A 16,610-nucleotide genomic window follows, 5' to 3' on the forward strand; every position below is an offset into this window, starting at 1 on the left:
CCCAAAAAATCATTGAAATGCACAATACGGATATCATGTGTATCTTTAATTAACACAGAGAAAATGTAGGGTACCCTTTAAAAAGGAAAGCAAGGTGAAAATTGAAAATATTTGGTGAAGTACAATCATATGTTCTTAAGGACTGACCAATCCTGATTCTGTACTTCAACAGTCTCATGTGACCGCCAATTTGGTAGTGTTATATTTGACTCATGTATAATCTAATAGCTTTTCAGCTCGCCTGAAGGTACTACCTGCAATATGTAAGTCATTACTTGGTAGAATGCTTTGACACACTACTCAGAGAATGAAAAGTACTTGGGAAAATAAACTGTGTTCTATCCTTCAGTTTATGCAGCATAACTATAAGTCTGTATTATTATTGTTTTTCAGCCCCTCTGACTGATAAACCACCCAAGCTTTTGTATCCTATGGAAAGTAAACTGACAATTCAGGAGACCCAGCTGGGTGAGTAATTCCTTAATTCTAGTTAATACACTTTTCTCATTACATTCTGACTGTTAATAAGCCTAGATTGTAACCTGGTGTAATACTCTGAGCTAAGCCCATGTTTATTTAAAGGGAGCAAAATTAGAAAATACCAGCAAATATGGCGTATTCCATCCCCCTGGTGCGTGCATTAGGACCAAGCTGGACATATGGATGTAAAAACTCATGTGTTATTTAGATGGTTGTTGAAAAATTAGATGGGTTTGCTGAAGGGTTTGCTGATGGTATTATTTTGTCATTTTATAAGGCTTGAATTGTTGGGTTTTTTTAAATTTATTTTACTTGTTTATTTATTTTTGGCTGCGTTGGATCTTTGTTGCTGTGCGCGGGCTTTCTCTAGTTGCGGCTAGCGGGGGCTACTCTTCATTGCAGTGTGCAGGCCTCTCATTGCGGTGGCTTCTGTTGTTGCAGAGCACGGGCTCTAGGTGCGCGAGCTTCAGTAGTTGTGGCACGTGGGCTCAGTAGTTGTGGCTCGCGGGCTTTAGAGCGCAGACTCAGTAGTTGTGGCGCACGGGCTTAGTTGCTCCGCAGCATGTGGGATCTTCCCCAACCGGGGCTCGAACCCATATCCCCTGCACTGGCAGGTGGATTCTTAACCACTGCGCCACCAGGGAAGCCCTTGAATTGGCAGTGTGGAACTGTTTGACTTATAATACCCACTAATATGTTAAAATACAATTTTTGAAAATTGGGGGAAAGGGTAGAGATTCATTAAAGTAAATGACACTGTTACAGTTAAAAATCATTTTTATCCAGCCAAATATAATGGACATTGTGATAGTTAAGTTATGGATAATATATTCATAAAATGTGAGCGAGTGGCTTTTGGTTAAAGGACTAAAACATAAGAATATGTACAGAATATGCTTTGGTAAAAGTATCTAGTCCACAAATAAGAATTTTAACATATTTATCTTAGAGTTAAGTCTAGAATTTCTTAGTCTGATTTATCTATCTATATTCAGTTATACCAAATTATGGGAAATTTCCCCTCTTGTTTATAAATATATACAGCACATTTCAATTATATTTTTTATTTGAAATATGGTATGCATGTATGTATATATCATAAACTTTAGCAGAAAATTAGTTTTTAGTGGTTTGATATAAAAGGTTATCAAAAGTATAATTTAAACCATATATTCATGTTTGTTAAGGAATTTTTTCTTACATTAACCATTTGAAAGTAGAAATGCATTTAATGAATACAACAACAACAAAAAATTCATAGTCCATCCCTTATGTTATCAATGTTATTATTGTTACTGGGGAGAGAGTTTAAATCAAAATTGTAAATCTGTCTTCAAAATGAAGATTACAGATCTGATAATCTTTACTAATAGCACATCCAAAGTTATAGTGCAAAAAGATAAGATGATGGTTTTAGAGACTATAAAATTATTATAGTCAACAGATTTCCAACATTGGAAATATTCACTCACTTTGAGGCATGAACATATGTAATTTTTATACAAGTCAGGGTATTAATGTTTCTTTGATGATAAACCTAAGGCTTTGGATTAATTCCATATACATGCAAGTAGTTTTATAATTGTCATTATTTTGAGATGGGAGACTACAAGCAGCATTAAAGCCATGATGTATATGAAACAAACGTATTAAAATTGTATCACGCACTTTACTCATGCTATGGTATATTGAGGTATATTAGATGTTATTGCTACTTTGAAAAGAAATTTTGAAATATAAATTTTCATAAGCGGCCATTCTCATACAGACCTTTCAATAACTCCTAGGAAGATATATATATATATATATATATATATATATATATATATATATATATATTTTTTTTTTTAAATAAGGAAACACAAGCTTTATTTATTTATTTTATTTTTTGGCTGTGTTGGGTCTTCGTTTCTGTGCAAGGGCTTTCTCCAGTTGCGGCAAGCAGGGGCCACTCTTCATCGCGGTGCGCGGGCCTCTCACTATCGCGGCCTCTGTTGTTGCGGAGCACAGGCTCCAGACGCGCAGGCTCAGTAGTTGTGGCTCATGGGCCTAGTTGCTCCGCGGCATGTGGGATCTTCCCAGACCAGGGCGCGAACCCGTGTCCTCTGCATTGGCAGGTGGATTCTTAACCACTGCGCCACCAGGGAAGCCCCTAGGAAGATATTTTTCTAAGAAGTTATGCAAAACTATAAATATCTTGGACCAAGAGGGAGTGGTTTATTGTACCAGTTATCTCTAATGAGCATAGCCAAAATGATGTTAATTGAATCTCTTTACTTGAAAAAATGATTCAAAGAATTTTACGATAGATGGTTGCCCATTGGGTTTCCTTATATTGTCCCTGAATTTGGAATAAATCAAATTGTTCTCTGTCTTTTAAAATGTTTTACAAAATGGAATAAATAATTTGTAAAGCTTTCTTGTTTTTCAAAAATTACTTTTTCTTGAACAAAAATTTTTTAAAAAATCAAATTGAAAATATGAAAATTTCTTATGCAAATTGGAAGGTTTGGCTGTATATTTGTTTGAAGAAAGATGGGCATGTCTTGATAACAATCAAAATGCTCCAGAAAATACTCTAATTAACTCCTTTATTGTCACTGCCAAAAGGAACACCTTTTAGTTTAAACACCAAGTAAACCATAGACATCAACCTGGGACTTGTATTGTTTTAAACAACTTTTGTTTTATTTTCTAACTCCAGTTCTCAGTGTGATACATCATTTACTAGTTGGAGAAATTTAACCTTAATCCATGAATTTCTGAGCAACAGTTGATTTGAAATAACTACCTTTTAGTGTTGTTACTTTAATAGTATTGGGGTAGGTGAACAGCTGATCGCAAAGGATAAGTGAAAATAGGAAATAACGTTAAGGACCAAAAAAAAGGAAAGACTCGAGATGCCTAAAATATGTTTGTTTTCTACAATATGTACTTTGATTTTTCACCTCCTTTGGGATTTAATTTTTGCCCTTTCCAGATTCGAAAAAGCTGTTAATTTCAACAGGCTCAAAATGTGTTGTCGAATCCTAAGGAAGGGAACTGAGTGAAGAGTCATGGGCGGGGGAGTAAGGAGGGTGGCCAGGACCAGTGATAGGGAACCTGTAAGTGGTGCCTATTCTCATGAGATGGTGAAAATCTCCAACAGAGTTTCATTGATCAAGAGCTTGGGGGTCTGACTCAACCTTGTCCTAAATTGAGGGTTAGCCTCAGAGGTTAATAAAACTACTATGTGGGTTAATTATAAGAACAATCATTAGAAATTACACAAAGCTGAGTTAATACATGGCTGGTGACCTAACATGAATATCTTGGCTAAGTTAAACACATATCCATTCACCTGTCCTTGGTAACTAAATCCATCAAATCTCCAGTTTGTGTATGAATATATAAAACACATTAATAATGACTTAGATAAAATCATGAAATGCATAGATTTGTCTTCATCTCCAAATTCTCCTTTCTCTGCCATTTGCTAGCCATGCCTACCTTTCCCTTTCCACATCCCTTTGTGTCTTCCTTTTCTTCCAATTCTTTCATCTTCTCAAAACTGGAAAGATTCTGATAGTGATAATTTAAACTGTTTCAGTATAGAAAGCAAAAGGCACCAAAAATCAAAGTACTTAGGAAAAAAATAATATAGTAACTAAATTCATATAAACCATGTAAATTGGTGGTTTTGAATTTCAGTCAATATGGGGTTATAGCCTAGTATTTCCATTTTAAGTGGCATCTATATGTTATTTCTAAATGTGAAAAAAAACCCCAACTCTGTCCCTTTTAAATAACTTTCAGGCATCAGCAAATATGTGGACAGAACTTTCTTGGGCAAAAGGCCCAGAAATCACACTGTGCAATTCTGAAGGTCAATCCAGGGGGTGAGCCTGACTTAGTCTTTTCAGGCGGTTGTAGTCAAGGGAATCAAAAGACAGACACCAATGTCTTGCTGAACTTGAGCCCTGAGGATGTCAATCAGACATATGGCCTTCTTATGGCCAGGCGCCCATTTTCAGAAACTTCTAGTACAGAGGATGTTATATTCATCATTACCAGACTTTCAAAGAGTAGAAATTCATTCCACCCTTGTCCTAGTAAGACACATTATACTTTACAACATAGAATTTACTGAAAATTATCATTAATTACTCATTTAGATATGGGTATTTCTTTATTTCAATTTTGCTTTTTGCTTTAAAAATAATTTTATAGGTTAGTTTTACAGGTAGACCTTTGGGGGAAATACAGAAAAGAATCTTGTTTCTTATACTTTATGTTGTAGAAACATTCTGCTCCTATTAAATATTCTGAGAAAATACCCCTTTAATGGCTGCATGACATCCGTGTGAATGTCCTATAATCTCACGTATATTGCTGGAAATTTGGATTTTTCCAAATTTCATTGTCATAAATAATGATGCAGTTGTCTTTAATCATACACTTTCCCTTGACCTATTGCAACAGGACAGATTGCTAAAAGGAAAATTACTGGGTAAAAGGAAATAATTTCATCAAAGTTTCTTGCTACATAGTTTCAGAATTCTTATCAGAGAAATGCAGACTCTCACTAGAAGTATGTAGTGAGTTTAATAACTTTTAATTTTTTTGATACAATGCATAAAATGATACATCTTTGTAACATAGAGCTCTTGAAGGAAAACTCACTTTCCCTGGGTATCAGAATCACTTCTTCCCTCCCCCTCTTAGCTCCTTCTCTTCATTCATTGAATATGAGTGTGGCCTCTCTTTTTCAGGATTATCCACATTTGGAGGGTTTCAAATAAATCTAGTCCATATTGTTGAAGAAATATAGAAACCTAATCAAATGTCTACAGTCTCTATCCATTTTTTTCTCTTGCTTATCCTAATGCTCAACTGAAAACTTCCTCTAGAGCCTGTGTTTCTTTTTTTTTTTAATTTATTTATTTATTTTTGGCTGTGTTGGATCTTCGTTTCTGTGCGAGGGCTTTCTCTAGTTGCGGCAAGTGGGGGCTACTCTTCATCGCGGTGCACGGGCCTCTCACTGTCGCGGCCTCTCTTGTTGCGGAGCACAGGCTCCAGACGCGCAGGCTCAGTAGTTGTGGCTCACGGGCCTAGTTGCTCCGCGGCATGTCGGATCTTCCCAGACCAGGGCTCAAACCCGTGTCCCCTGCATTGGCAGGCAGATTCTCAACCACTGCACCACCAGGAAAGCCCTAGAGCCTGCGTTTCTTAATATAAGTACACAGTAATTTTGTGATGTGCTCTGGGCATAGGGAATGTCAATAAATACTAATTGACAATAAGGTATACATGCCACAAAGGACACACATCTCCAAATTTTCTGTAAGAAGAAAGTAATGAGACTGAACTGAATAAGCTGCTCAACAGTACTTTTGTTTTTCTTTAATATCCACTTTCTTTTGTTAAATTTGTTAAAAAGAAAACACATGTATCTGACTGAGTTACAAGGATTCACCAGATGTTAACATCTCCGGGAAAGTGGTTGATGACAATATTGAAACCTCAAATTTTTAAACATCTGTCCTCATAAAGGACACACTACACATGTAACTTTATCCAACTTAACTACAGGCTAATTAAAATAAAATGTCACACTAGAACTTAACTAACACATCTTGCCCTGTTACACCATATTATAGTTTGCAGAATTTTAAGTTTCAAGCAGACTGAGGGAAAAATGTCTATATAATAGATCCTGATTGATAATTTAATAGGAAAACTTTTTGCCATGAAAATTTTATGTTTAATTTACTGTGTTGCTAAAGTAATTAGTTATGGAAATGTATTCTACTTCAATCCTTTATATGATCTGGAACTGTATATATACATATATATATACATATAGTGCATGGAATGTGTTGTATTACAAATATACTAGTTGAGTTTTTAATCCAAGGAAAGTATATAGGGAATTATTTTATGGAGTGAAAAATAGCCCTCTAACATTTACTATCTAGTTCTATATTTTCATAGCTGTTATTTTCTTAAAACAGAACACATCCTTTCTGAATAGTTACTTAATTAGGAGGCTTGTTTGTTTCCTTTCTGGAGTAGAGAAGTACTTTATGTCAGTATCCTAGATACAAAACAATTCAGGTGTTGAATTTGATACCTAATTCTGAAAATGACTTACAATATTGATGATGCTAAAGAATACTTAGTTGCTGAGTTATGCAAGTGATGCAAATATGACCTTCCTTCCCAGAGGTAAGGAAGTCAGGATTGACTGTTTGGGTTTTTCCATCCACAATTGCTCTTCTGGTTGTCATCAGCAAATGTAATGCTGTTGACTTTTGTTTTACTGCTCCATGTGGAAGATACAAAACATATTTTCACTGACAAACTCATATGAAAAACCATAAAACTTCCCTTTCACTCTGGATAAAAACATTTGTATCCAAGTCTTGATTTTAGATGACAAATGATATACTTGTTGCCCACTTAAGAAAGACATGCAGATCAGCATAGTTCTACTGCCTGAAATAAAGCTTGCTAGACATAAATTAGAGCTTCTGGGCAAATAGACATCATAATTAAAGCATGTAAAGGCAAATACAGACTGCTGTTATAATTATTTAAACTGATGGCATTCAGGTCTACTCAGTCCAAATTTATTGTGCCAGGATGAATGAAAGTAATAACTCTTGACAGCTGTTATGGTCTCATATTTTACTTTTGAAACCAAAAACACCTTAAGAATTGTGATTCTAACCTGAAGGGGAATATTTTTATATTATTATTTATTTAACATTTCATATGCTTAAACAAAAGATGAATCAATTAATGAAAGCTAGTATTCATATTCTTAGATCATTATATGGCCTAACTTATATGATATGAATCTCACAGATTCTCAAAATCAGTCTTTCCTTAGTGCTAGAGAGGAAGAATAGGTTGGGGGAAAATGCAGCTTTGCATGTTTGCTTTAAAAATTGCTAGCTAAAAACTCACAGATATAGAGAACAAACTAGTGGTTACCAGTGTGGGGGTGGGGGAGGGGCAGTATAGGGAAGGGAGAGTGGGAGGTGCAAACTATTGGGTGTAAGACAGGCTCAAGGGTGTATTGTACAACACGGGGGATATAGCCAACGTTTTGGAATAACTGGAAATGGAAAGTACCCTTTAAAAATTGTATAAAAATTTTCTTAAAAAAGGTAAAGAATGGCTAAGTAGCAACGATGAGAACAAACATACACTATTTTTTTAAATAACTTTACTATTTTTAATGTTAAGTAGCTTATTGCAATTACCCCTCAATCCAGAAAAAAAAATCAAAACAAATATTTAAAAAATTGCTAGCTAAGCAGAAGTCAGGCTTCCTTTTTAAGTGTTACATGCTTGAGGCCTAGTGCTAGGACAGGCTTGAAACCCAAAGAAAGATGGAGATGAAGGTTAGAGCAGCTCCTATGGGCCATTGATTTCTGAACGTTTGGAAGCCAGCTGAAGCACTTGTTAAAATGCTTTAAAAACTGGAATAGAGAAAATGTGAGTCTGCTGGTTCTTACTTTGGAAAAGGGCCAAAAGAGAGAAAAGAAAGGAAGAAAGAAGAAGTGCAAGAAAGAGTGTTGTCACAAAACCAGAGTCTTTTGAAATTCCCAACTCCTGGTGTAGTTCTGGTCTAGTTTGTTGGACACTAACATGAATCATGCAGATTGCTCTTTTGCTACAGCACTGAGAGTACAGTTTTGTTTGTTTGTTTGTGGCCAACTAAGAAACTAGATATGTGTAACTCTTCACAATTCTAGATTTAGAAACCTTACGAAGTGGAGGGACTTTGATAGTTATCAAGTCAAATTCTTCTCTTTAAACTGATGGAAAAAACAGAGATCAAAAATGGCTACATGTTTTTATATCACAAAATTTTCAGAAACAAACATCATCATCACCATCACCATCATCATCAACATCATCATTTTTCTTCTTCATTATTATTATGATGATTATTATTTTATTATTTTGGTTACTTACAATAAAGAGGCAGCATATAGCAGAGGTTCCAAATTCAGGTCATTCTGTCAGACAGACCTAGGTGACAATCCAGCTCTACCACTTAGCTCTGCTGTAACCTTAAACAAACAGCCCTCATTTTCCTAATCAATAAAAAAGACACCATGATAATACGTAGCTCTGTAGAGTTAGTATGGGTATTTAATGAGATAATGCATGTAAAGATTAGTACATTGCCTGGTATATATTAAGTAGTCAATATATGCTTGCTGCTGTTAGTTGAGATATTTTAATGCTACACATATATGTATATATGGTGTAGATACAAATATATATAGATATAGAGAGAGAGAAAGAGGAGAGAGATAATGATGTATATACAAGATTTCTGAACTACATTTTGAATGTCAATGATTGTTTGATCATGCTTATGTTCTTATTAGAATGTAAGTCTGCTATTGTACAGGATGGATAATATTTTAGACAATTTCCATCTTCCATCTAAGAACAAAATATGAATACTAAATTTTTCTACTTAAATGAGACTTTACCTTAAAGAAATTATTGATTTTAGATTACTTAATTCTTCAACAAATCTATTCAAATGCATACGGTAAGTACTTAGTCATAGCAGAAGAAAATGATACCCATCCTTTAAAAAATGACTATGTAATGAACACTATACCACACGAATTTGTTAACAACCATCAAGAAGAAAGTAGACTGAAAAAATTACTTTTTCAACTAAAGAAATTCAGATATAGTATTTCTTAAGGCAAGGGACATGAGAATAATTTTACAAAGCAAAGCATCAAACCATTATGCCTGTCAAGCTCCTCCAGAAGGTTTTGGCAATAGTCTTATTCATTTTATAGAAAAATACTGTTTTTCCTCTGACAAGTACTATTATCTTGAAAATACAAAGCTTTCTGAGTTGTTCTTAAAGATTGAAGTTTACTGCATAGAAAAATGCAGTGAGTATCCTATGTTAACAAGAACTTCTGAATTTGCAAAGTAAATGCCAATTTATCAGAAATAAACCTATCAAAGGACATAATGGTGTAGAATATTAAAAGAGGTTTCAGAATAAGAATATGTACCACATGACTGATGTTCATTAAAATAGAAACTATAAAAAGACCCACATCATTTAAAATTTGAATATAAAGAGAGATGTTCATCCATAAATTTCCTCTTGAATTTTGGCTAAATAACTGAGCATTCCTAAATTATATGCAGACTCTTCATGAAAAATAACTCATGCTTGAATATGATTATAAAAATAGGATACCAGTATTTTATGGTCTAACGTTAACACACTTAGCATTACAGTCATACTTTACCAACTTAGTATGTTCCTACAGATTTGTGGGTAAATTGAATCATCATAATTTCAGAGAAGTGTTCCCTTCATTTTTGATTGATCTTTAATTGGTAGTGGCTTAACATGTCAGTTTTAAGAGGCTCTGACCCCCAGTTCTTTTAAGCAGCTAATGATCAATGAAAGATTTATATGCACAAGGGAAGTACTCTATTTAAAGAAACTCTCTGGTGAATAATTTTATATAAGAATCTTTTTTGTAATTGAACAATCACCCCTATAACTTTTCTCTGTGTTATTGAAGATTTTTACATTTTCATAAGATATGGTTCATTGATATAAAACTGGCAAGTGGTATTTCTAACTAACCCAGATAAAGGTTCATCCACCTATCACTTCAGTATGGCTTCCTCTTTATCAGTGGAAACTGATGTCCCCATTGTGACTTTTTGCCTCCTCTGAGGAAATACTAAATTCACCAGCCTCAGATCAACAGTAATTCATTTTAATTTAATTCTCAAAAATTGATGTGGTAGGGTAGATTCTTTGAGTAACCAGACTATCGCATGTTCATTTATGACTAAACAGTTTATTTTCATAAGAGATACATTTTGAAGGCCATCGTACAATCTTATCTGCCTTGATTTTATTGAAATGTATCCAATAGAATGACTGTCCATGGTGTCATTTGTTTTTCCATAGCTATAACTGTTATTTCCAATTTTAAAGAGAGCATTTTGTATTTTGATTCTTCTGGAATTTATATGGACCTTTTCACTACATCATTTTGTTGATTACTTCTTTTTTTCTTAATGTATTCCTATGCATTTAATAATGTTTAACTTTTTAATATGAAAGCATATACAATGAAATTTGATCTGTTACTTCATGAAGGCCTAAACATTCATGTTTTAAGATATGCCTGAATGTATGCTCCAAAACATGCCAGATAAGGGACTTCTCTGCTGGTGCAGTGGTTAAGAATCAGCCTGCCAATGCAGGAGACACGGGTTCGAGCCCTGGTCCGGGAAGATCCCACATGCCTCAGAGCAACTAAGCCCGTGTGCCATAACTACTGAGCCTGCGGGCCGCAACTACTGAGCCCACGTGCAGCAACTCCTGAAGCCCACGGTGCCTAGAGCCTGTGCTCTGCAACAAGAGAAGCCACCGCAATGAGAAGCCCGTGCACCACAACGAAGAGTAGCCCCCGCTCGCTGCAACTAGAGAAAGCCCGTGTACAGCAACGAAGACCCAAAGCAGCCAAAAATTAATTAATTCATTCATTATTTTTTTTTAAAAACATGGCAGATAAGCCCAATGCACAGAGTATCCAGAAGGTTTTAAAACCTGCGCCTCACAGCAAACTCTCAAGAAGAGGCCTCTTTTGCAATTCACCACACACAAGCCCAATGTTACTTTCTCAGAGACACTAAGGATTTTTTAAAATTTTGTAGTTAAGATATGTAAATTTTAATTATAGCATATATTATCCAATTGAATAATTAAGAAAAAGAAAAGAAAAAAGCTTGATAAAGAGTTTTTAATTTTCCAGTGGTCTGAAGATATCTCCCACTTCCACTTCTGGTCCACACTGAGCATGAGAGAAAGATTTCAAGTTCCTGAGGAGTCCAGAAAGTCAGTACTTCCCTCTCCCCTCCCACTACCCCACAAACTTGCAGGCAGGCTACAGGCTTTCTCACTTTTGGAGAATTTTTGTTTCCAGTTTAATAAAAGCAGGGTACTCACCTCAGACTTGCCTGGCAAAGAATTGTGTTTATAGAAACTTGGCACCTCTTTGAGTAGGAAGAGAGCACAGGAAAGTGCATTGCTTTTCTGGAAAAATTAAATTAAATTCATCCTGTCACATCAAGCTATCCCTAGAGATAGGATACGTACAACATGACTTGTTCTAGGAAACATTTGCAAGGCATTTTCATATGTTGTCTCATTTTATCTTTTTAACAGTCTGTGATGTTTGTATTGTGCTTCCATTTTACAGATTGTGACCAAAGCTTATGTGCTATACTTCTTGGAACATTTCTATACACTAGCGTATTGATTATTGTTTCTTTGTTCACTCCTTTGTTAAATTCTAACTGTAAATAAATGCTCTCTTAAATCTGTGACCCTTCTGCAATATTTAGAATGATCTCATCTTATCCTTATGGACTACAATATTTAGAATGGTCTCATCCTATAGACTGCTTCATTTTATTTTATCCCACTGTTAACAGATTCTGTGTCTCATCAAATAGAACATCTAGTAATAATGCAATTGTATATGAACTTGTCCTTGAAATGTTGCTCAGGGTTTTTTTTTCCCTGTTCATTTGCATGTCTCCTCTATCTGCTTCTGTTCATCTTTGCCTCCTATTTTCTCATTCCCATTTTTTTGTACTTCTGCTCTCTCAAGTACATTTTAACAGACACTTTTCTTCCTCTACTGATCTTCAAGCATGAAATTTCTTTTCAAGGCACTTAAGAAAATGGAAGTACTTAGAACATTCATGAACAGAATGTCCCGTGAGCTGCAAAAGTTAATGTGAAAAAAGCAGATAGAAGAGTCAGTTAGTTCATCAGAGTTTTTACTCTTTAAAAACAGCAAGTTATAGTCCTTTCTTAAACAGCAAGCAAAAAGCAAGTGGTCTCATTTCACTTCTTAAAATAGACAAAGTAAAACTAATAATTGACTTGTCAGTTTACTGTGACTATTAATTCCCTGTGCACAGAGTTGGTTTTTGTAAATTTAGGATTCACATTTTCTTTCTGAATATAATTATCTGACTCTACATAGATAAGTAATTTAAAGAGTACTGACTGTTTGAGCATTTAAAGTTAAAAACTATGTAGACATTGGTAAATTATCCGTTTAGAAAACCTGTAACAATTGGATTAAAATTAATGTTAACCCTGAAGTTAAATTGGACTTACGATATTTTTATGACATTTACAGTGCATCTTGCACATGGCTTGTAAATATATGTTAACTTTAAAGAACTTGGTAAGGTTTTTATAGAAATGGAAATTCTTTTATAATGTAAATGCATGCTGCATTAACATAACAAAGTAATTTGCAATTTTTCCTATGGGCTGACATGTACTAGGTCAAGGCCCCACAAACAATGGTATCAAAAAACCTCCACCAATTGTAAAAATGCTTATACGAATGAAAGTAGCATAGTAACTAAGTTAACACTCTGTTTTAAACTTCAGTGACTAAAAGGACCTAAGCTTTAATTTATTTTATTTTCACAGTAGCAGAATATTGAAAACAAGATGGAAGTTGACTTTATTCTAGCGTATGAGAACAGTTTCTCAATGGGGAAATAAGACTAAGATTCTCAAAAGTTGTTGAAATAATGATAAATTCTCTTAAATGCAGATGAGCATCTTATGTTCAGTTTAGTAATTTGGAACACACATATTTTAATTATTTTAATGTTATAGGTTAACATTTTCACTTTTAATTTACATTTTTTCCTCTAAATAAAGAGGTCCTTGGCATCATGGTACACTGAAACAAACCAATGGGCCTGTCTTGCCCCTGACTAATTAAGTGAGAATCTCAGTGACCTGAAGATCTTCATCGCCAGATGAACTGTCTATAGCAATGAGTTTTAATGCGGAATGAATGACGTAAATACCTGTAGAGCTTTTACAAAACACATGCACCCAGTTTTCTAGCTCTCCTGCCTCCCCTGTACTTGAAAATTTAATTTATTAGATCTGAAATGGAGGCTGAGAATCACTGTTCTCTGTCCTGTTGGGACTTTTAAGTTCTGCAAACAGAAAATTCTTATAATTATGTTTCTATATCTATATATGTCTATGTCTATACCTATCTGTATCTATATCTCTTCTGACCTGGTGGATCTGATGTTTTCGTAGTCATAATCAGGATTTCTATACTTTCTGGAGCTCTTTGCTATGCGTATGAGGAAGCTAACAGACACAAACACATCTGGGTTATCTCATCAGTCAGGTTGTTATTGTCAAGAAAGAGAGACTCTCTAACTCAGGCACAGAAGGTACAAATGAGATCTGGATGTCCTTCCAAGTGGAAGCTATGTACGATACTGGGGACTGAAGGTGGGGATGAAGTAGAGAAAGAGGGAACTTCTCAAAGCCTAGTAGAAATTCAGCAACAATTTGAGTCACTTACCTTTCTGAAAACTTATCTTAGTATCTTTATTAGTTTTCTGTGGCTGCTGTAACCAAGTACCGCAAACTTGGTGGCTTAAAACAAGAGAAATTTCTTCTGTCAACAGTTGTGGAGGCCAGAAGCTTGAAACCAAGGACTGCACTGCCTCTGGAGGCTCTAGGGGAGAATCTTTGCCTCACTTAATGAATGTCGGGAGGCTGTCAGCCTCCTTGACTTGTGGTCCCATCACTCCAATCTCTGCCTTTGTGGTCACCATTGCCCTCTTCCTCTTCTGTGTGTGTTTGTGTGTATGTGTGTTTTGTCTTCTGACTGTCTCAAATCTCACTCTGCCTTTCTTTTATTAGACGCTTGGCATAAGATTTAGGGCGCACATGGAAAATCAAGAGTGATCTCATCTCAAGAGCCTTACTTTAATTACATCTGAAAAATCTCTTTTTCCAAATACAGGCACACCTTGGAAATACTGCAGGTTCAGTTCCAGACCACTGCAATAAAGTAAATACTGTCATAAAGTGAGTCACATGAACTTTTTGGTTTCCCAGTGCATATAAGAGTTATATTTACACTATACTGTAAGTGTGCAATAAAAAAAAACAATGTACATACCTTAATTAAAAATACTTTATTGCTAAAAAATGCTAACCTTCAGGAAGTGGTAGTAGTAGCATCAAAGATAGCCATAAGAAATGTAATAAAAAAGTTTGAAATATTGTGAGAATTACCATGTGACACAGAGACACGAAGTGAGCAAATGCTGTGGCAAAAAATGACGCAAATAGAGTACCGATGCAGGGTTGCCACAAATCTTCAATTTGTAAAACAAACAAAAAAACCCCACCATAACTGGGAAGCACAATAAAGTGAAGTACAATAAAATAAGATATACCGGTAAGGTGATATTCACAGCTACCAGAGATTAGGACACGGACATATCTTTTGGGGGCCAGCATTCACACCACTATGGTATATATCACATGTTCTACTACATTCACAAAAAGTGTGATATTGAGTAGAAGTTCACAAGATGAATTAACAGTGAAGTGTCGACAAGAGCCCTCATTCAGTAATTATCAGGGCCTGCTCCTGTGTGTGTGCCCACAGGGTGCATGTGTGTGAGTGCACGTGCATGTGTGTTATGTCTTGTAGTCTTTCTTTTTCACCTGAAGAGTTCTTTTTACAGGTAACCCTTGAGGTTAAATTGGGAAAGACACCATTATGAGTTGTCCATAGCACAAGAGTTTTAAAGTGCCCAATACACAAAGCAAAGGGAACCCTTTCCCAAGAAGAAAAAACATGATTGTCCCGCAGTTCTGAGAGAGCAAAGAAAGTTTGACTGTGAATTGGGCAATATTCAGTTGTCCCTTTATGTTTGGCAAGAGTTGATTCACCTGTATTAATTAGAAACGGATGACTGCCAATAAGTGGATTGGTGATTATGTCTACTAATGCAGAGTCAGATATTGTTTCCAAAGTGTTCACAAATAAAATGTTAGGAGTAATATGTCCCTCTCCATTAGTAGACATCCTGGTATCTAGCCATAACAATTATAGGCATAACTTCTTAAAACTACGGAGATAGTCACTTACATTGTACAGTGTTCTAAGACTTATGATTCATGAGCAGAGTTGTAATATTAAAAGTTTTCAAGGTACTAATAAGAAATCATTCGTTTAATCAAGCACTTGTTGAATACTTGTCATATGACCAGCATAGTATTAGGCAATGCAGTAAGTAAAACTAAGAAGAACGTACTGTGTGAATTTAAAGAAGAGCTGTTTGCAAAAGCAGGATCAAGCAAGGCCTCATTGTGAAAACATTAGGTGAGCGATACCTTAGTTTAGAAGTAAGATTTCAGCAGACAGGTATGAAGTAGAAAGGCATTGCTGAACGACCAGTGTTAGGAGAGGCAGAGAAATGAGGAAACATATGTTGACTTTACAAGCTGGGCAATATTACAGCCAACTGAAGCAGTTGATCCAGCTGACCTGATGAAAAAGAGTAGTGCCAGAAAAATTATGAATTTAGATACATTTTCACTAAAGTGAAACCTTCACGCCACTGAAGCCTTAAAATTTTTTAAAAAGAGGAAAGGAGGAGAGCCCAGTTGGTAAGTTAGTCTTAGACTATAGAATGAGTAAGAGAAAAAAGAAGCCAGTAGCCAGAGAACCAATTGGGAAACTGATTACCTAGGTGAAAAGTAATATTAGCCTCTGAAAAAGGTCAGATTTCAGGGGGATCAGAGAGAATCGGAGGTATAAATCTTGTTAATGTATCAACTAACAGGAAGTAAAGTTGACAGACCGAGGAATTAAAAAAAAAAGGTATTAATTATGGCTGACTGAAAAGGTATTAATTATGGCTGGCTGGGAGGAAGGTAATGCCAATAACAACAAGAATGTCAAAAATAGAAGGAGTATTTGAGGGAAATATGTTGACTCAAACTGTGGTTATAGGAGTGGTACGTTTTTGGCAAGGCTCTCCCAAAACTGGAAATGTGGACATGGCTTGAGTAAGGTGTCTGAGCTGGACAAGCATTTGGGAGATCCTCCTAGAGAGGAAGTCAGACAATTATTGGCCTGAGAGATTACTTATTTTTCTCACCCTGTCTCAAATTATTATCGTAATATGTAAGTATACTAATTTCTGAATGTCTTACTTTCCTCTTGAGGATGGGATATGTGTTTTATTTATCTCTGAGT

The 16,610-nt window shown here is 35.4% G+C and overlaps 1 protein-coding gene across 1 annotated transcript in view; it reads left to right on the top strand.

Moving 5' to 3' along the window:
- Window positions 1–16,610, top strand: part of IL1RAPL1 (interleukin 1 receptor accessory protein like 1) — a 1,287,591-nt gene that overhangs the window by 1,002,311 nt on the left and 268,670 nt on the right. The window contains exon 6 of the mRNA XM_036840523.1: window positions 394–468. Within this exon, the coding sequence (XP_036696418.1) occupies window positions 394–468 (75 nt within the window). The remainder of the gene's footprint in view (window positions 1–393; window positions 469–16,610) is intronic.

Source organism: Balaenoptera musculus, chromosome X (genome assembly GCF_009873245.2).
Source record: "Balaenoptera musculus isolate JJ_BM4_2016_0621 chromosome X, mBalMus1.pri.v3, whole genome shotgun sequence".
NCBI lineage: Eukaryota > Metazoa > Chordata > Mammalia > Artiodactyla > Balaenopteridae > Balaenoptera > Balaenoptera musculus.